Genomic DNA, 21,364 nt, shown 5'->3' with positions numbered 1-21,364 from the left:
AAGAAAGAAAGAAAGAAAGAAAGAAAGAAAGAAAGAAAGAAAGAAAGAAAGAAAGAAAGAAAGAAAGAAAGAAAGAAAGAAAGAAAGAAAGAAAAAGAAAGAAAAAGATATTTTTAAGTGGGGACCTTAGGAAAAGGAAAGAGTAAATAAATTTATAGGACATGCCCTAAAAGAGTGGTTTCAAACTTTGTTTCAATCTAACGGTGGGATGAAGGTTCCAAAGTCTCACTCATACAGACCCCCTTCATCCTATATAACAGACTTTAACCCTGACAAATCCCTGTGGTATTAAATATGAACATTTTTATTTTTAATATTCCTATTGGTAAAAACAGAATTACATAGAATCACACTTTTGTGCCTTTTGCTAAAATCTCTCTCTCCATCTTACTCTTTCTTCTCTTCCCACTGCACAAATATGATGAAGCAGAAAAGAAAGAGCACAGGAGTCAGAAAATTGTGGATCCCTGGCATTAACCAGCTATATGAGATTTAATTAATTATAAAACCTCCAACGTGAAGTTCCTTCATTTGTAAAATAGTGCTTCAGTTACTTCATAAGGAAATCATGAAGATCAAACAAAATGACACAAAGCATTTCATGAATTAGTTAGTAATTCCTGGCATCTACTCCAAAGACAGTATATGACTATCCCCAGGAGCTATCTCCTGTGGGACAGTTAGTGTCTAATCCACCTTCCTGCTCGTGCTGCAGAGAGATGGTAAAGAAGCTCAGCCCTAACTGCCCTTTCAGTCCCTCAGCACTCTTTCCTCCCTTTTTCTCATGGTCCCTCCCGCATCAGATTCTAGAGGAAAAGGGATCAGGAATCCGATATCCCCTCTGTAGGAAGTCTGTCAACCTCTGCACTCTGCTTCTTTTAATGTCTCATAGCCCCAAGAGCTCACACCACAAGGACCACTCATCTTGTCTAACTTGCTTCTGCTAGACAGAAGGATGCAAGGAAAAATGGCAGGCACATGGTCTATCTTCCAGCTCATGTGGGCTGAGCAGTTCTTCCAGTCTATTACCCTATAAAGCAAGAATCCAGGCTACAAATCAGCAAGATTCACCTTCAGACAATGACCTCCACCCTACCCACTACAGGGGTCTTGTGACAATATGGGTAAGCCACAGAAACTCTGCTACCTCACATAGACAAAAGAGTCCTATGTTCCCTTTTTACATTCAAAAAGAATATGTGAGTTTCTTACTGGTTATATATGCATATAATTTCAGAGTGATTTTCCCTGTTATTTCTAAACAAATGTTCTAGTGGTCTAAACACTGAGACAAGGAGCTATACTTTCTTAATTACACTGCAATTAGTAACACATTCAACAGACACTGCACCCTCATTCTCAACTTGGAGTCACATATAGTCAGCCAAATTCCAACACAAATAGGTATATCCTCTTTTACCCCCTAGAATAAAAGAAGAAGATCACAGCTTGGCCAAAGACATATTTATTTATAAGCTTGACAAAGACACTGCCTACCTTCAAATATCTTAGCAATAATCCACTGGATATGTGGGTATATTAGACCATAAAATAAAATGCACAGAAACATTTCTTAAAAAAACAGCCAGGCGCAGTGGCTCACACCTGTAATCCCAGCACTATGGGAGGCCGAGGCGGGCAGATCACAAGGTCAGGAGATCGAGACCATCCTGGTCAACATGGTGAAACCTCATCTCTACTAAAGTACAAAAATCAGCCGGGCATGGTAGCACATGCCTGTAATTCCAGCTACTCAGGAGGCTGAGGGAGGAGAATCACTTGAACCCGGGAGTCAGAGGTTGTAGTGAGTGGAGACTGTGCCACTGCACTCCAGTCTTGCGACAGAGTGAGACTAAAAAATAAATAAATCTCAAAAACAAATAAACTGCCCGTAGCATACATCCTATTCCCACATGGACCTGGTTATGCTGGTAAAATAGCAAAACCTGAAGTCTAGGGGAAAAAAGAGTGACCAAGATCACAGCACATTTCATATTAAACTGTCTCTGTTTACTTGCTTCCAATCCAAGAAATAGAATCCCTGTACCACTAGACATGGCTGGCTTTCAAGTGTGGTCAGCTGCACTGCCATGGCAGGGTAGAGCCACACCAGACAACACTGTGTACAGGACGCCTCTTCATTCTGCTGTCATAAACAAACTGCTAAGGGATATTTAAAACACTCCTTTTTCTTCAGAAGATCATAGTTTGTAGCAAACAAATGTCCTGCCCTATTTATTCTCCGATTCACTGTTTAATTTAGAGTTTTAGTTGCTTTATTCTTTGCTCTCTGTTCAGAAAGGGAGGACAAAAAGGCAGTTAAGTCAGCTACAGTACCCCGCTGATCTCTAAATATTAAAATTCCCTAATGGCCCAGATACTAAATTTGCCAACTTTGAGAGATTTCTTCACACCAAATTTTCATTTTAAAAACAAAATAATCTTTTGTATTCCTTTGTGCTAATTCTCCTGAGACAGTGATCACTAGAACGAATCTATTGTTTTGTTCAGTTTCTTCACTCATTTTCAAACTGGCTAAAATTTTCTATTTCAGACCCATAAATGTTGAAACTCCCCCTGAAAACCCACTAGACCCTTAGTCTTGGAAAGGATGTCTATGTTCAGATCACAATGTTCTCTTTTCATACCCTGGTCCAAAGTGATAGTATTCTAAGTCCACTGATACCAATTATTTCCAGCATTATTGTGAATGTAAGAGAACCTATAGTCTCCTGGATCTAAGACCATGTGCATAAAAAGTTTTGGTTTCATAAAAGCCATGAAAAGCTAAGTGTCACAAAAATCTCTCTCTAAATAGTAGTTCTCCAGAAATGTTTAATAAATCAATTTATATACACACAGACAGACTGACTTATGTTAATTAGATCCTACCTGCCAGGGCCCTTATTGATCTGATTGATCAGTACCTACAAGTTTACCAATGTGTCTATTTTCTCTAAGCAAGCAAACTCAACTCTAATTACTATTTTAGAAAAAAAAAAAAAAAAAAAAGATAATCCCACAATAGGTCCTAGGGAATCAGACAATGGACTGGAAGAAAAACCTTAGAGACAGAATATATACCAGCTGAACTGAAAATACCAGATGTACATGAAAACTGGAAAATTTCTCTCTCAAGAGTAGCCTGATTACTCAGAATTCCTAGAATCCCTAGAAAGAACAGTACATTTGCCATTGCAGTCAGTCAGCAGAATAGATTTAAGGGACCTGAGGAGAGCATTTTCGTATCTCCAGGCGTCAACCACTTCTGATTATGTTTCATTCTGTTTGTCTAAACCACCAATAAGACATTTACTCTCTTAACCTACATTAGGAAATATCTGTTTCCCAGCTGGATATGCTAGTTTTATCAGAGCTTTATCATGGCTACTACAAGCCAACAAATGTATTGTGTCTTCAACAAGATTAGAGTCCCAAGACCACCTCTGTCCCCATCTTGCCACAGACCTTCCTCAAAGCAAACCAAAGGCTACAGTGCTACCACTCTCTCTAAAGGTTTCTGTTTGGGAAGGGCTAAATCCATAGCATGACAATGACAAGAAATGGCACTCTTACCTTACAAACAAATTCTTCCATTTTTTCCATAGCATGATGGGCTTGCAAGAGAGGGGACATGCCCATAAAGCCCTCATCTTCCTGAGGAGCTTCATCACTGCACTCATGTTCCTCAGAGCTCTGCAAGGCAATCACAGAAACAGTCAAGGACAGAGACTGGGAGCCAAATGACACAATCAATACATTTCCCTTGTAGAATTATAATGAAATTCTTAAGGTTAAAACACGGCCTTAGACAAGAATCAACAATATAGTAAGTCAGTTTATTATAGAATTATTAGTACTAAAAACGAACTCTAGTACTCACTTCCTCTCTGACAGATGAATTAACTGTCTACTATAGCAGCATCTCTGTGTTTGTTTCAGTAGCAAATTCCTGGCTTTACTGGTTTGTTTTTTAAGAATTATGTCATAGATCCATAATAATATTACATAAAATTGAGAAATTACTGAGGGGAAAACCTCCAAGACTCGCACCTGGGACACATGAAATAAATAACTGTGATACACAATGTGGTAAGTACTCTAGTGGCAGAGAGAAAAAGGAGAGAAAAACATTTAACAAATTTTTTAAAAAATATATCCAACACAGAGGAAAAGGCTTTATATATAAGTCACCTTATTAGGTATTCTCATTCCCATTTAACATATTAAGAGCATTAGGCAAAGAGGTTAAATAAGTTGTCCAAGGTTAAAGCTGAAGTGGAAAAGTCAAAAAGTCAAACTCCAAAACCCACCGCCTTTCCACATTCTTTTTTTTTTGTTTTTTTGAGACAGAGTCTTGCTCTATCACCCAGGCTGGAGTACAGTGGCCGGATCTCAGCTCACTGCAAGCTCCGCCTCCCGGATTTACACCATTCTCCTGCCTCAGCCTCCCGAGTAGCTGGGACTACAGGCGCCGCCACCTCGCCCGGCTAGTTTTTTTGTATTTTTTTTTTAGTAGAGACGGGGTTTCACTGTGTTAGCCAGGATGGTCTCGATCTCCTGACCTCGTGATCCACCCGCCTCGGCCTCCCAAAGTGCTGGGATTACAGGCTTGAGCCACGCCGCCCGGCCGCCTTTCCACATTCTGAAGAAAATGACTGATTTGTCTAGGCAAATGGAAAAAGAAGTGACAATCCGGTATGGTCTAAAGAGATAAATTACTAAAATTAAAATTTCTGCTTCCAGACCAAGGTTCATACTGGTTTAGATACAATGATACTGTGAGAAGAAGGGCAGCAGACTAGAAGTCAGGAGACCAAAGTGGTGAGGCCAGCTCTACCACTAACATCAACGGATCCTCACTGCAGGTCCATTTTCTTCCTACATATCAAGGGAGGAGTTTAAACAATCTCTACAGTCTTCTACATCTCTAAAAAATTCTATAATTCTTTAACTCAATGAATAAGACAGCACAAGAGAACCACAATTCCCTATCTAACCAAGAGTCTGTCTAGACAAACAGTACTGCTAACATCACTGCACAAAGAAATGAATGAATCCTCTACCTCTAATCGAAAAACTAATTGGTAAGAATGAACACAGAGGCAATGGGTAATCTACTACAACACTTTAAATTTGATCTTGTTTAAAAGGAAATTCTGAGATTTTAATTTTCCTGTTCTCCAGTTTATAAGACACTAACTAGAAGCTATGACGTGGCATGTGGGACATGTTACACACCCAGTCTGATTTTATAAAAACATGTATCTCCAAGAAAACCATCTTGAATAAAATAACCCTCCATCTTTGCTTACCTAAAACGTACTATCTATCCTTCAATGACTAACCTTCATAGTTCCCATTTAAAACCCTTCTTTAACTATCCTAAACTCGTGTTCTTCAACCTTTCTTTCATTACTGCTACCCCCAAGCCCGGGATCTTTTTTTTTTTTTTCTTTGAGACGAGGTCTTGCTCTGTCACCCAGGCTCCTGGAGTACAGTGGTGCGATCATGGCTCACTGCAGCCTCAACCTCCTGGGCTCAAGCAATCCTTCACCTCAGCCTCCTGAATAGCTGGGGCTACAGGTGTGCACCACTGTGTCTGTGTGCACATGCGTGTTTATGTGTGTGTAGAGGCGAGGTCTGTGTTGCTCAGGCTGGTCTTGAACTCCTGGCCTCAAGCAATCCTCCTGCCTCAGCTTCCAAATATATTGGGATTATAGGTATGAGCCACTGCACCCGGCCCTGGGACATTTTTAGATTGCTTTCTTAATCCCCATGAATTTTAATAACACAGATATACTATCTATGTACTGTGGCCCTATGGGGGGTTACAAACCATAGTAGTATTTAATAGTTTTTCACCGCCCACCCCACCAAGAACCAATTTTCATTAGACTGCATAAACCTGTCTAACCCACAGCAGTTGCTTCTTCTGACTTCTGTTTCCTCTTCTGACTTCTTCTTCTGATTTCTTTAGCACTTAAGTCTGTGCCTCTCATTTGACAGTAATATCTGATTACAGCTTTTATTGATTTATACTGTTTTATTTAATGTTTAATAGAATTTTACATTTTTAATGTATTATTTCCTAAACTAGATTTTAAGTGTCTATCTTCTTCCCCATGGCTTCTAGAACATACTTACATGATGGCTAAATTAATAAATGCTCTAGAAGACTTTCAACAATAGATTAAAGAGGGCTGTGCCTAATTAAACATGAAATTAAAATGATAAAATTCCACTAAAATTATATAAAACCTGAAAACGGGCAATAGCTTGAAACGATTATAGCAGACCAATTTTAAAATATAAAATTACATGTTATGTAAAATAGCTCAAATATTTACGCATATTCAACGTATTTGATTCTTCACAAAGAAACAGAAACAGTCTTTATTCTCTTGCAAATTATTGTCAGCAGTTTCAAAACTACAAATATGCACATAAAACACAATACGGTGAATGTATACTACCATTAAGTAAAACCTGATGAAATTGCACTCTGAATCAATATGATTCAGTAAGTAAGTAATCAATGCGCTTACTCACAATCAGTAATTTTGATTATCAGACTAAATGCAACTGATTACATACAGGACTACTGATAGCAGCCAAGACAGGAGGATGGCTTGAGCCCAGGAGCTTGAGACCAGCCTGGGCAACATGGTAAAACCCCATCTCCACAAAAAATACAAAAATTAGCCAGGAGTGGTGGTGTGTGGCTGTTTGCAGTACCAGCTACTCAAGAAGCTCAAGGGGAGGACTCCTTGAGCCCCAGGAGGTCAAGGTTGCAATGAGCTGTGATCCTGCGACTGCAATCCAGCCTGGGCAACAGAGCTACACCCTGTCTCAAAAAAAAAAAAAAAAATGACTTTAGTAAAAATAAATATTTCCATCCATCCCAATATGTGAGCAAGATTCAGAATCTTTATAAAAGAATTATTTCCGGCCAGGCCCAGTGGCTTACGCCTGTAATCCTAGCACTTTGGGAGGCCAAGGTGGGTGCACCACCTGAGGTCAGGATGTTGAGACCAGCCTAGCCAACATGGTGAAATCCCATCTGTACTAAAAATTCAAGAATTAGCCAGGTGAGGTGGCGCGCACCTGTAATCCCAGCTACTCAGGAGGCTTGAGACAGGAGAACCGCTTGAACCCAGGAGGTGGGGGTTGCAGTGAGCCGAGATCGTGCCACTGCACTCCAGCCTGGGCAACAAGAGAAACAAACAAAACAAAAATATTTCCTTCAGAAGGGCAAAGTATTAATAAATCTGTTGATTTATCAAGTATTATGACCAATTCTCACCCTTGTATAATGGAATACTCACAAATGTGTTCTCAAAGGATAAATTAAAATACTAGACCATAATTAACTATTTATTGTGTTCAAGTATTATGGAGTTGCTAACGAGGTATCCACATGGTGTGGGTGGTGGTAAATGCAGTTCCCTGGGTTAGAAAGAGGATAAAGTAGGAATACAGTGGCAGAGTTAAACACTGGCTAAAACACAGGATAAAAAATACTTTCCCTAGGGTATACCATATGTCACATACTGATGGCTTGGAAAGACTATGCTAGACACTATATTTAAAATAGTCTCTGTCTTCCAATATTAAGTCCAAATGACTATTTTGAGTGAAATTACTATTTCTAACTTCCATCCAACAGCCACCAAACCACAGTACCCAAAGATACCTCTCTGAACAACAAATTGTATCTATATTCAATGATCACATACATGCTATGTTCTGCTTCTGCTGTCATACTCCTTACCACATACCCTCAACAAAATTATGACAAGATACACGACATTGTGAAAGATTAAACAAAACCAAAGCTGCCAAGAATAAAGGCATAAAACTTAATTCTCCAGGTTTTTCTATGAATAAGTATCATATTTAAATTTGTAGAGGTCAATGCTTTGAAATGAGCACACAGACATTTTGAACTATCTCTTCCCTCCCGCCATCTGTTTTCAGTAAAGTCCATCTGTAAGAACTTTGCTGACTGTATTTCAAAACATAGTAACACTTGACTTTGATGATCTGTCCAAACTGCAATCTAAAACGAGAATTTTCCAGAGTACACTTTACCTTTGGAAAGACAGAACCATAGTGATAAAGATAAAAGGTCTTTAAGATCAGCCTAATATGAAAATAATTCACAAACCTATTGGGTATTTATTGGTTTTGGCCCAACTCAATTCAACAGAGTAATTCAGTTTAACAAATATTTATTAGATGATTAAAAATAAGATGAATAAAACATAGTCTCTGTCTTCCATGGACTTACAATCTAATAAAGTGCTCATTTAGCCACATAAATAACTATCATAGGAAAAAAAGTTATACCTAGTTCAAAGATAGAAATTGTAAGGCTCAGGAAAAGCTGCATGAAGAATAAAAATTTTGTGAAGATAAGATAAAGGAAAATAACCAGGTGGGAAAAGCAAAAGTACCATGTTGAGTAAAAGAGACTAGTTCAACTAAAGCTTCAGGCGCATTTAGGAAAGTAGCAAAACATAAATGATGTATTTAAATGTTAGTGGAAGTGCACAAAGTGCCACAAAGACTCCCAATCATGATACTATCTACCATCCACAATTAGGCGAAAAAGGTCAAGAAATGGCACAGTATCCAGGGCTGGAAACAGTAAACCTTTGATTAAAATTTGTCTGCCTTTATGTCATTGAGAACTGAGACCTTCTGCATTCACACAGCATAATTATGAGGACTAAGATCTATGGCCCCTATATCAACATAACTTTATTATTTGTTCTAGGAAATTACTGCCCAGGAAGGTAAGAATGCAAACCAGTAAATAACTTCATCATTAGCTTTAGGAATTTCTCAAAAACTCATTCAACTGAACAACAGACTGCACAATTCGATCCTTAGAACAATAAATTGCTCAACTGGGCAAACATGCTCACTTATCAAATAAGTATTTGTTTATCAAGACTTGGTCCAAGAATTCTATCACCAACTTAGCACAGGGCCAAGTAAAATCTCCTTAAACTACTTAAACCCAGACCCCAAAACCCTGTAAATATCCATATCCAATACTTTCTTTCTGAAATACTTCTAGGACTCTTTAGGGCAGGGTTCACCCTTACTGGAGTATATAATAAACCTGGCTTAGTTTGATCAACAGGTGATTTTTATGGTCTTTTTCCAAGTTGACAGGTTGAAGCCAGCCTTAACTTTAGAAACTGGAAATGTGTACCAAGGGCATTAGCAAGCTGCTATTACTAACAAATGAAAACAAAGAAGTTTGTGGAAACAAAGCTATGCACAAAAATAAAAATAAAAAAAGATAGCTGAAGAATAAGTATTGATGGATATATACCCAATATTCTCCAAAAGAATAACTGCAATATGTAGTCTACATGAATATTCATTCTGGCCTGCCTAGAAATACATGTACTCTGACTTCCATCAAAGCTTGATGGAAAAGATCTTTAAAATCACTCAGTTTCTTAAAAATTCTCAAATAGCAATTCTATCTTTTTTTTTTTTTGAGACAAGGTCTCGCTCTTGTCCCCCCAGGCTGGAGTGTGATGGCGTGATCTCGGCTCTCTCGGCTCACTGCAACCTCTGCCTCCAGGGTTCAAGCGATTCTCCTGCTTCAGCCTCCCGAGAAGTTGGGATTACAGGGGTGAGCCACCACGCCCAGCCTCTCATCTTAATTGAATTTCTTAAGCAGACTTCTCCATGAAAATAAAATGAAGTGACTGACAAGAGTCTATTTACGAGTTAGTTTTCGTATAATAAACTATTATATAGTGGCATTCTTGAGTTTGGTTAAAGTAAACAAGTTTAACAGAATATGAAGGTTGAATGAATAAAAGTTCCTTATCTCCCAATTTATAAAGAAGAATCTGGAGCAGAGGAAAAGTAGGACAACCATAAAGGCTGATCTCTTTATTCAACCTAATATCTTGAAAGCTCAGAAAGGGAGCAGGAGGCAGAGGGGAGCCATAAATATAAAGATTAGGACAACCTGGTTTGAAATGCCTCCGTATTTTTGTCCAAAAGCTTACAGAATATTCTGCCTCCTAACTATACACTTTAGCAAATATAGTTAAGAGTCCAGGCTTTAGGGTCAGAGGCCTAGAGACAATGGTCTAATCATTTCAACGAGTACGCATTACACAAAATTTGAAACTGATATAAATTTCAAAAAGAAATTTGAATGATGGTATAATACTGGACCAGGAGGCTAAAGACCTAGATTTCAGGTCCTAGCTGTCTTGTCTTACTACCACATCCTCCACCCCACTGCACCCTGACCTTTCATTCCAGCTATGCTGGACATTTTTCAGGTTCAGACATCAGTATGTGCCAGTGTGTACTGAATAAACATTAGCTATTATTATTACTATTCCCTACAGGAACCATATTATATCTTGCTTCTGAATCTTCACATCTGCTGTTCCCTTTGTCTAGAATGTCCTTTAGTCCTTTCTTAGCTAAATCCATTTGCAGCTGGAGTTACTACCATAGTAATCTGTGCATAAAATCACACAGCACTCACCACAAATGTACTACTGATTTACCTGTCTCTCCAACTAAACTACATGCTGTTTAAGGGCAAAAACTATGTCTTCTCAAGTCCAAAGTGCCAACACATGGTAAAGAAACTAAAAACATTTGAAGAAGGATTAAAAGCATCCACGTGTCTACTAAACTAAATGACTTTTGGGATCCCTTCCACTTTGACAGTCTAGGAACCAAGTTTGAGTACATGAAAGAAAGTTGGTACTATTTAAGAGAAATTAGGATTAGGAAGTTAGAATAGAAGGAAAAGCTGGTGGGGGAGTGGACAGTTAACCTTAGTTTAATATTAGTTCAATTTGAAATGGTTAAAAGTCCAATAAAGAAGAAAGTACTTCTCATTTGAAGGGTCTAGGGGAAAAAAAAGAAGACAGCACTATGATGATAGATTTAGAAATCACCTTTATGGAAAAGGTTGTTGAAGTCAAGGGTGGCTGAGATATGTGGATAACTTCAATGTGTTTATCACGATTTACTACAGTTAGAGTAGTCAAGTACTATTATAAAGGAAGGACAGAGTAACAATTATTATTTATTATACACTACATGCCAGACACTGTACTAAGTGATTTTTACAAATTAATCAAACCTTCATAACAAGTTTCTGAAATGAGTATATTTCTATTCCCATTTTATTAAGTGGAAATCTAGATCAAGTACGGTAAATGAAGAAACAGAAGCCACGAGAAGGTACACAGCTCTAAGTAGTACCTTAATTCCCAACCTAACACCACCATCTTGCCTAATTACTTCAAAAATTATGCAAGTGTATACACACATCAAATGTTTTCTGTAGAGACTGAATAAATGTCTCATTCATAAAGTAGGTATAACTACTTTAAAATACAGGTAGGTGCTGCGTGAATTACAAAATACAAATTCACTTAAGATGAACTGAATTCATAGCCAATTTCTATCATGTATTTTTTTCAAACTAATATTTAGAATGTATCATGTAGTGAGGTCTGTTAAATATTTCTGATGTTTAAAGGGAGAATGCGATCATCTTCCTAACCCAGTAATTCCACTCACAGGTATGTAGCTAATGGAAGTGTATACATTTGTTCACTAAAAAACAAGTACTGGAATGTTCATAGCAACACTATTTATAATAGCCCCAAGTTAGATACAACCCAGATTGCCTTCATATAAATAAAATAACAACTGGTACAGTAAAATAAAGAAATACCACAGACCAATACAAATGAACAATCTACAGCTATACCCAGAAAATACAGATGAATTTCACAAACATGATACTGAACAAAAGAAGCCAGATATAAGAGTATATATGGAATCATTACAATGAGATAAAGTACAAAAGAAGCCAAATTAATCTATGCCATTAGAAGTCAGGGTAATGGTTCCCTCTGGGGGAGTGGGAATAGGCAGTTAGTATGAGGAGGTAATAAGGAACCTCCAGGAGTGCTGGTTATTCAGGAGTATCTAGTTTATAAAAGTTTACCGGCCGGGCGCGGTGGCTCAAGCCTGTAATCCCAGCACTTTGGGAGGCCGAGACGGGCGGATCATGAGGTCAGGAGATCGAGACCATCCTGGCTAACACGGTGAAACCCCGTCTCTACTAAAAATACAAAAAACTAGCCGGGCGAGGTGGCGGGCGCCTGTAGTCCCAGCTACTCCGGAGGCTGAGGCAGGAGAATGGCGTAAACCCGGGAGGCGGAGCTTGCAGTGAGCTGAGATCTGGCCACCGCACTCCAGCCCGGGTGACAGAGCAAGACTCCGCCTCAAAAAAAAAAAAAAAAAAGTTTACCAAACTATCCACTTATGAGATACCTACGTGTGTATGTGTGTAATACTTTAACAAGGTTTTTGTCGTTTTTCTTTGAAGGATCCTCCTTCGCAGAAGTTTGAAAAATAATGATATAGAAGAGATCAGGGATACAAATTCAGGTCACTCTGAGTACAAAACCCTGCTTTTTTCCTTTTACCAAACTGTTTCCTACAAAATTACTTACTAGTCCACAGAAATGGCTTCACTAAATAAAACCAGGCATGATAAAAGTTATCAAAGAAGGCATTAAAAGGGCTGCTTAAGCAAAGATACCTAACTGGATTGATTTATGAAAAAAGTAAACTATGGCCCTCACTCATTTTTTATTCCATTACAAAAAAGTATTAATATAGTGTTGGGGACCACAGAAATTTTGAGGATAAGAAAATCTTAGCTGTTTATCACCCAGTTAAACATCTCCATTTTAACGTAAGGAAAATGAAACCCAGAGAAATCAAGAAAATTAGCCAAAGTCACACATCTGGCTGGCAATACAGCCAGGACTAAAACTCAGGTTTAATCATTCATTTCTTTAAATACTGCACAAATACAATATTCTTGGAATATACATTTGTGTAATTTTCTGTTTTGAGCCAGGGTATTACTCTGTTGCCAAGGTTAGAATGCAGTGGCACAATCATGGCTCACTGCAGCCTCAAATTCCTGGGCTCAAGTGATTCTCCCATCTCAGTCTCCCAAGTAGCTGGGGACTACAGGTACATGCCACCAGGCCCGGGTAATTTTTGTATTCTTTGTAGAGATAAGGTTTTGCCATGTTGTCCAGTCTGATCTCGAACTCCTGGGCTCAAGCAATCTGCCTGCCTCAACCTCTCAAAGTTGTTAGGATTACAGGCGTGAGCCAGCAGGTCCAGCCATTCCTAGACTATTTTGGATGCAGAGGATAAACATGTTCAAGTGAGTGGAGACAGATAACCACCAATCTATTTTTTATAAGATAAATACAAATCTAATAAAAACAAAAAGAAATAAAGAGAGATTAACTTTGTCCTTTGGATATAACAGAGGAAGTCTTTTCTTTTTGATCCAAATATACACCTCCAATGATATGCTACATCTAACATTCATTTAGTGCTTTCTCTATACCGGCCAGTGTTACCACTGCTTTACACGCACTAAATTATTCTCATTACAACCCTGTGAGACAAGAGGCATACTACTACATACTGCATTTACAAAAGAGGAAAACTCAGCTCCTCGAGGCCCAGCTTTACCCTGATGTAATTCCTGCTGGTCTGGAACTTACTGTGACCATTGGCTCTCAATCTTTAAGTGTGTCTCACAATCACATAGGGGAGCTTGTGACAAATACAGATTCCTACTGCAGAGATTTCAATTGTGAAGTATTTAGCTTCTAATACTCTTTCTAAAAATCCATTCTGCTTCATAAGGAATCGAAGAGACTAACCTCTCCATCACCTCAAGTAAGGAAGGGACTCCTATGCACAGGTAAGCGTAATCTAACTGTACACACAGGTAGTTTATTTGATGTTACTTGAGAGCCAGTTCCACAACTACAATGGATCGCTATCACCTATCACAGGGTCTCTTTTTCCACAAGTCTGATCATCTATGGAAATAATGGACTTTACAATGTATTAAAGGCAAATCATCATTGAAATTGCCATATCGCACTTTTTACAATAAACCAATGAAAAGAAAATCCTGCCCCTCTGAAGAGAAAAAGTATATCATCCCCCTGGACAAGAGTCCCAGTGTATAACACACATACATTCACATGAAACCTCAGTTTCCTCATCTGTAAAACAGATTCTAATAATATCTATTCCATAAGGCTACTTTAGGAATGAATAATATATTCAAAAGAGCTCAAAAATTGCTTCATCCATTGTAAAAGATCAATAAAAGTGAACTACCATTATTCTCCTGATAAGAATGCATTTATTCTTTCGAAGATTAAAGAAGCAGAATAGTTAAGCTTCCCTAAGCATCTAAATAGTATACCTCCCCATGTGCTCCTTTTGTACATCTCTTTAAAGAAACTACTTGAAACCACTTAGACACAGAACTTTAAATTTGTTGCTGATAAATTCATTCAACAACTATTTGTTATATGCCACTCAAAGATCAGGTTAGACACTGAGGATACCAGGGGAAAAAAAAAAGGCAAGATTCTTACCACCATGGAACTGAAGAGTCTACAAGCAAAAACAATTATTAAATAATTAAAAATTTTTATAAAATATGTTGTATATATATGTTTATAAACATAAATAAATAAGCCATACAAATATATGTCATGATATGCACTGTAATGGAAAATAAAAGGTGATTAAAGATAACAATGGGAAACCTGATATAGAATGAAGTGGGGGTAGAGAACTTAACCTGAATACTGAAGGATGAGCAGCAGTTAGGCAGAGGTGTGGGTGTAAGAACACTCCAGGCAGAGGAAAGAGCCATGTTTGAAGGCTCTGAAGCTGCAAAGAGCCCAGCCTGTTTAAGAAACTGAAATAAGGCCAATACGGTTGCAGCTCAATGAACATGGAGAACAATGTCCTGAAATGAAGTTGGACAGATAGGGTAGCAGTGAGATCACGCAGGATCCTACAGGTTATAGAAAGGATTTGGGATTTTACCAAAAGTGCAATGGGAAACAAATGAATTTCTTAAATGGGAATGGCATAATAAACTTTGCATTTTTAAGAGCTCTCTCTAGGAACTGTGTGAAAAATATATTGGACAGTACAAGAAACAAAACAGAAGTCCTGACAGGAGGTGTATTCCAGATGGAAGGTGGTGGTGGCTTAAAGTAATGGCAGAACAGACAATGAGAAGACCATTTGAAGTTAAATTGACACAACTTGAGTTTTATAGTAAGTTTGAATTTAGTTTCTATTTCCAAATTCCTCAAAGAGGTTAATATTCAAAATCCTGAGCAAAGCTAACCTAGGCAGATCTCTTGATAAAAGCTCAGGAGTTAACTGACTATGATGAAATACCATTTCACGCCCACTAGGATAGTTATATTCAAAACATAGTAACAATAGTTAGTGTGGGTGTGGAGAAAGTGGAACCCCCACACATTGTTAGTGGGAATATAAACTGGTGCAGCTGCTATGAAAAACACTCAAAATATTAAACACAGAGTTAACATATAATCCAGAAAAATCCCTCCTGAGTATATACCCAACAGAAATGAAAACAAATCCATAGAAAAACTTTTACATGAATGATACAGCAACATTATTGGCAACAGTCGAAAAGTATAAACAACCCAAGTGTCCATCAATCATTATTGGATAGATAAACTATAGTACAGTAGCTTCCCCATCCACAGGAAATATGTTCTGAGACCCCCAGTGGATGCCTGAAATCATGGATACTGCTGGACTCTATATATGCTGTGTTTTTTCCTATACATACATACCAATAACAAAGTTTAATTTATAAATGAGGTATAGTAAGAGATTAACAATAACCAATAACAAAATAGAACAATTTTAACAATATACTGTAAAAAAAAAAAAGTTATGTGAATATGCCCTCTCACTCAAAATATCTTAGTGTACTGTACTCAGGCTTCTTGTGATCTGTGACCTTATAACAAGATGGCTACTAAGTAAGTAAGCAGCCAGCCATCTGCAGCATGGATATGCTGGACAAAGGGATGATTCATTTCCTGGGTAAGACAGGACAGGGCAAGGAAGGTGTGAGACTTCATCACACCACTCAGATCAGCACAAAGTTTAAAACATCAATTATTTCTGAATTTTTCATTTAATATTTTCAGATCTCGGTTGACCCAGGGGTAACTGAAACCACAGAATGTGAAACCACAAATAAGAAACGACCTCTGTAATCCATACAATGGAGTATTATTCAGTCATAAAAAGGAATGAAGTATTGGTACATACTACAATATTGATGAAACTTAAAAACATTATGCTAAGTAAAAGAAGCTAGATACAAAACACCACATGTCTTACAATTCCATTTATTAAAAAGTCCAGAATAGACAAAGCCATAGAAACAGAAAGTAGACTAGAGGTTGCCTAGGGTTGGGGGTAGAGATGGGAAGTGATGGCAAATGGGTTAAGGGTTTTCTTTAGGGGATGATGAAAATGTCCTAAAGTTAGATTGAAGTGATGGTTGTAAAACCCTGTGACTAATAAAACCATTGAATTGTACACTTTAAATGGGTTAATTTTATGGTATGTAAAATTTATCTCAAAAAAAATTTTTAAGAGTCAACTGTGAGTAAATGTGATATTTTCCTTTAACAAACAGTAAATAAATCTAACTTCATTTCCCTAATAATCCTCAGAGAATGTGTTGAGATTTCTTTGCAAAGCATGTTGCTAAGAAGTTTTTAATACATTAACTATTTTAAATAAAATACTTATTTAAAATAAATAAATATTAAAAAATAGGGACTGGTTTGGTTTTCTGTTTATTATTATTATTATAATTATTTTTCCTTAACTATCTCCTACCAGAAGGAGGTGTTTTGTTTTGTTTTCCCTGAGACGGAGTTTTACTCTGTCACCCAGGCTAGAGTGCAGTAGTGCGATCTCGGTTCACTGCAACCTCCACCTCCCAGGTTCAAGCGATTCTCCTACCTCAGCCTCCCAAGTAGCTGGGATTACAGGTGCCTGCCATCACACCCAGCTAATTTTTGTATTTTTAGTAGAGACAGGGTTTCACCATGATGGACACGCTGGTCTCAAACTCCTGACCTCGTGATCTGCCTGCCTCAGCCTCCCAAATTGCTGGCATTACAGGTGTGAGCCACTGCGCCTGGCCAGGAAGGAGGTTTTTAAACAGTAGTGAGCATCTTAGTTGTGAAACAAAAAAAATATACCCAGGATCCAAAGATTCCGATTCAGCAGGCCTGGAATAAAATCCTGGCATTTGTACTTTTCTATAAATGGCAATATGTGACCAGGTGGGCACTCCTAATAGGTTTATTGATTTAAAGAAACAGGCCGGGCGCGGTGGCTCAAGCCTGTAATCCCAGCACTTTGGGAGGCCGAGACGGGCGGATCACGAGGTCAGGAGATTGAGACCATCCTGGCTAACATGGTGAAACCCCGTCTCTACTAAAAAAATACAAAAAAACTAGCCGGACGACGTGGCGGGCGCCTGTAGTCCCAGCTGCTTGGGAGGCTGAGGCAGGAGAATGGCGTAAACCCAGGAGGCGGAGCTTGCAGTGAGCTGAGACCCGGCCACTGCACTCCAGCCTGGGCGGCAGACCGAGACTCCGTCTCAAAAAAAAAAAGAAACTTGGCAGTAAATAAAGACTTGTACAAAAAGATACCACAGTCTGTAATGCACATAATTACCTTAAATCTTACTTTATAAATTCAGAATTACACTGAATAAAAAACGAGACACCCCTGGTGCTTTTCCCATTTTGCTTTTATCCTTATTCACGATTGGCATGTGAATGCCAATCTCCACAACTTAAGACAGCCTAAAGGCTCCCATCATGTTTTAAATGAAGCCTAAGAAATTTAGTTAAGATCTGCATCTTCTAAAAAAAAGGGGAAAAAAACAAAGAAAATGATGCAAAATTGTTAGGAATGTGAACGACTGTACTATGATATATTCGTTTTATTTGCTTTCAAAATAAACAGAAAACCCATTACAAAGTTAGAATGCAAAATTACCCTGGCCTAACAGAAAATGAGGTCTGCAACAACTTCTATCAAAAAACAAGACCAACTACTGAATCTAACCTCTAGGTTCAATATAAACACTCAGGGACTGAGTTTGGAATTCAGAAACATTAAGTCAATCTGGTGCCAATTCTCATAAAGGCAGCTTTGTTCCGCAGAAAGAGCAGTCAGAAGACTTAGCACATGCTCTCATTTTGTCACATTACCTTGGGCAAATTACTAAACTAACCTTTCTAAATCCTATTTTCATCCACTTTCAAAAAGAAATCATATCTGCTCTTTCTATTTCAGAGCATAGTTTTGAGAAGCAAATGAGATAACGTCTATAAAAGTGATACAATTAAGGTCTTACTAGAATTACTGAGAAGGCTGCAGTCTACAGTTCAGATGTTTCAACTTCAAAACTGAAAATTTTAAGAAATGAGTCCTTTCTCCAAACACAAACGAAAAATCCGTATATAGAACTCCTCAAATCATTAAGCTATTAATATTTTGCCTTTTATTTCAGTCTCAAAACTGCAGTTCTCTGTAACTCTATCCCCTTTCTTTTCTAGCTCCCATGTGCACTATACACTAACCGTGAAACTGGCAGCAAGGGACAGTACTGCATATAGATTCTCTTTTTCAGCAAGGAACTTCAACTCCAAAGAGAAACAACACACACAAGACAAAATAAAATAAATACACAATTTCCTCACTGGTAAATTGAGGAAGGCAAACAAGATGACTCTGGAGGGCCTTTTCAGCTCTAACATTCCACAATCTATGGATCCTTTCATTCCTTGGCTCCTCATATAAAAATCTACTAAAACAAATGAAAGAAAAAATGGTTCTTTTGTTCATACTGCTAACTTTTGCATTAGCTCAAGATTAAACGAAAATCAAATAGAGGCTTTCGGGGCAATAAATGAGTTCATTCATAAGGATGGGAAAAATCCCATCCACCTAATTACTTATTAGTGAAATTCAAACACAAATATTATCCACAGAAGATAACACTCCAACCAGTGAAGACAGTAAACAAAAATATATAGTATTACAACACACAGAAAAATCAATTAATGTAAATCTGACACAAAAGTGATTGGGTGGGCAAGTTCTGGACTCTAAAAATATATTTTGCTTTCCTTGCCTAACGCAGCCATGGCGCATGGTCCCGAGAAGCATCGGAAGTGGGCAGCAGCTCCAAAGCATTAGATGCTGGATAAACTGACCGACATGTTTGCTCCTCATCCATCCACCAGTCCACACAAGTTGAGAGAGTTACTCCCATCATCTTTCTAAGGAACAGACTTAAGTATGCCCTGACAGGAGATGAAGTAAAGAAGATTACATGCAGAGGTTCATTAAGATCGATGGCAAGGTCTGAACTGATATAGCCTATCCTGCTGGATTCATGGATGTCATCAGCATTGACAAGACGGGAGAGAATTTCCGTCTGATCTATGACACCTAGGGTCGCTTTGCTGTACATCCTATTACACCTGAGGAGGCCAAATACAAAGTGAGAAAAATCTTTGTGGGCACAAAAGGAATCCCTCATCTGGTGACTCATGATGCTCGGCACCATCTGCTACCCTGATTCCCTCATCAAGGTGAACGATACCATTCAGATTGATTTGGAGACTGGCAAGATTACCGATTTCATCAAGTCTGACACTGGTAACCTGTGTATGGTGACTGTAGGTGCTAACCTGGGAAGAACTGGTGTGATAATCAACAGAGAAAGGCACCCTGGATCTTTTGATGTCGTTCACATGAAAGATGCCAATGGCTTTGCCACTAAACTTTCCAACATTTTTGTTATTGGCAAGGGCAACAAACCACGGATTTCTCTTCCCTGAGGAAAGGATATCCGCCTAACCATTGCCGAAAAGAGAGACAAAAGACTGGCGACCAAACAGAGCAGTGGGTGAAATGGTCCCTGGGTGACATGTTAGATCTTTGTACGTAATTAAAAATAATGTGGAATGATAAACAGAATTTTATTGACATTATAAATCTCAAATTAGCTAGCCTGAAATTCTTTCAAGCTTGAAAATTCCTTAGATCCCGTAAGAACAGTATCAGTTTTAAAAATAGTTAAAAAACAGAGGTACATAAAAATCTTATAGTGATACAGTTACTACCTCCTCAATCTCTTCTAAGATATCTAATAAGAATCTCGAATCTCACATTTCCAAAACACCGCTCTTGATTTCCCTACTTTAAACCCGCTCCTCCCTCTTGCTTTACCATTTCAGTTCAGCTCAGAGAATCAGCCTTGATTCCTCTATTTTCCTCACTCTACAGCTAATCTATCAGGAGGTCTTGTTGATTTGGCCCACAAAATATACCCAGAATCTAACCATTTCCCTCCATTTCTGCTGCTCCCACCATGCTGTTTCAAGTGACATCATCTCTCATCTATATTCTAACACCTGGGTCCCTCTTCTATTCTGTCTTCAAATAATCCATTCCACAACCAGAGTGATATTTTTAAAAACACAAATGTCTCCATGTTTAAACACCCCAAAAGCTGCCCACTTCCCAGGCAATTTTATTAAAATACAATTTAAATTCCTTCAATAAACCTGTATAACCTGTTCTCTGACTGGTCCACTGACCTCATCTCATATCACTTGTCCCTCTAGTTCCTCATGCTCTAACTATACTGGCCTTCTTTTGCTCCTTTTTAAAAAAAGAGAAAAAAGAAAAAACAAAACAAAAAAAAGAAGGCCGGGCACAGTGGCTCATGCCTGTAATCCCAGCACTTTGGAGGGCCAAGGTGGGCGGATCACTTGAGGTCAGGAGTTCAAGAGCAGCCTGGCCAACATGGTGAAACCCCGTCTCTCCTGAAAATACAAAAATCAGTCGGACGTGGTTGCACAGGCCTGTAGTCCCAGCTACTCGGAAGGCTGAGACAGGGGAATCACTTGAACGTGGGAGGCGGAGGTTGCAGTGAGCTGAGATGATGTCACTGCACTCCAGCCTGGGTGACAAAGTGAGACTCCATCTCAAAATAATAATAAAATAAAATAAAGGAGAAGATGAAAGAAGAGAAAGATGATACAAGCAGGCGCAGGTGATGGTGGGAGGCAGGAGGGGAAGGCAAGGAAGGTAGGCATATTCCCACCTTCGGACCTCGGCACTAGCTTGTTTCCTCTACCTCGAAACGCGCTTCCCCAAGCTGCTGTTCTAAGTAGAGGCTTTCAAAATGTTAACCACAATCCATAGTAAGAAATGCATTTCATATATTATTCATATTTATATACATAACTAAACTAACTAAAATAACAATTTAAACGTGTATTACTATATACACACTTCAGTGTTTTCATTCTATTTTGATCTTTAATTTTTTTTTTTTTTTTTT

General features: G+C 38.3%; 1 protein-coding gene and 1 pseudogene across 2 annotated transcripts in view; one reads left to right on the top strand and one right to left on the bottom strand.

Moving 5' to 3' along the window:
* Positions 1–21,364, bottom strand: part of ADIPOR2 (adiponectin receptor 2) — a 102,874-nt gene that overhangs the window by 11,632 nt on the left and 69,878 nt on the right. For both annotated transcript variants that reach the window (XM_011931021.1, XM_011931022.1), the window contains one exon: positions 3,577–3,696. In XM_011931021.1, coding sequence (XP_011786411.1) covers positions 3,577–3,696 — 120 coding nt within the window. The remainder of the gene's footprint in view (positions 1–3,576; positions 3,697–21,364) is intronic.
* Positions 19,153–19,925, top strand: LOC105503905 (annotated as a pseudogene).

Source organism: Colobus angolensis, unplaced genomic scaffold, assembly GCF_000951035.1.
Source record: "Colobus angolensis palliatus isolate OR3802 unplaced genomic scaffold, Cang.pa_1.0 Scaffold89, whole genome shotgun sequence".
Lineage (NCBI taxonomy): Eukaryota > Metazoa > Chordata > Mammalia > Primates > Cercopithecidae > Colobus > Colobus angolensis.
This window is presented reverse-complemented; position numbering and strand designations above follow the sequence as displayed.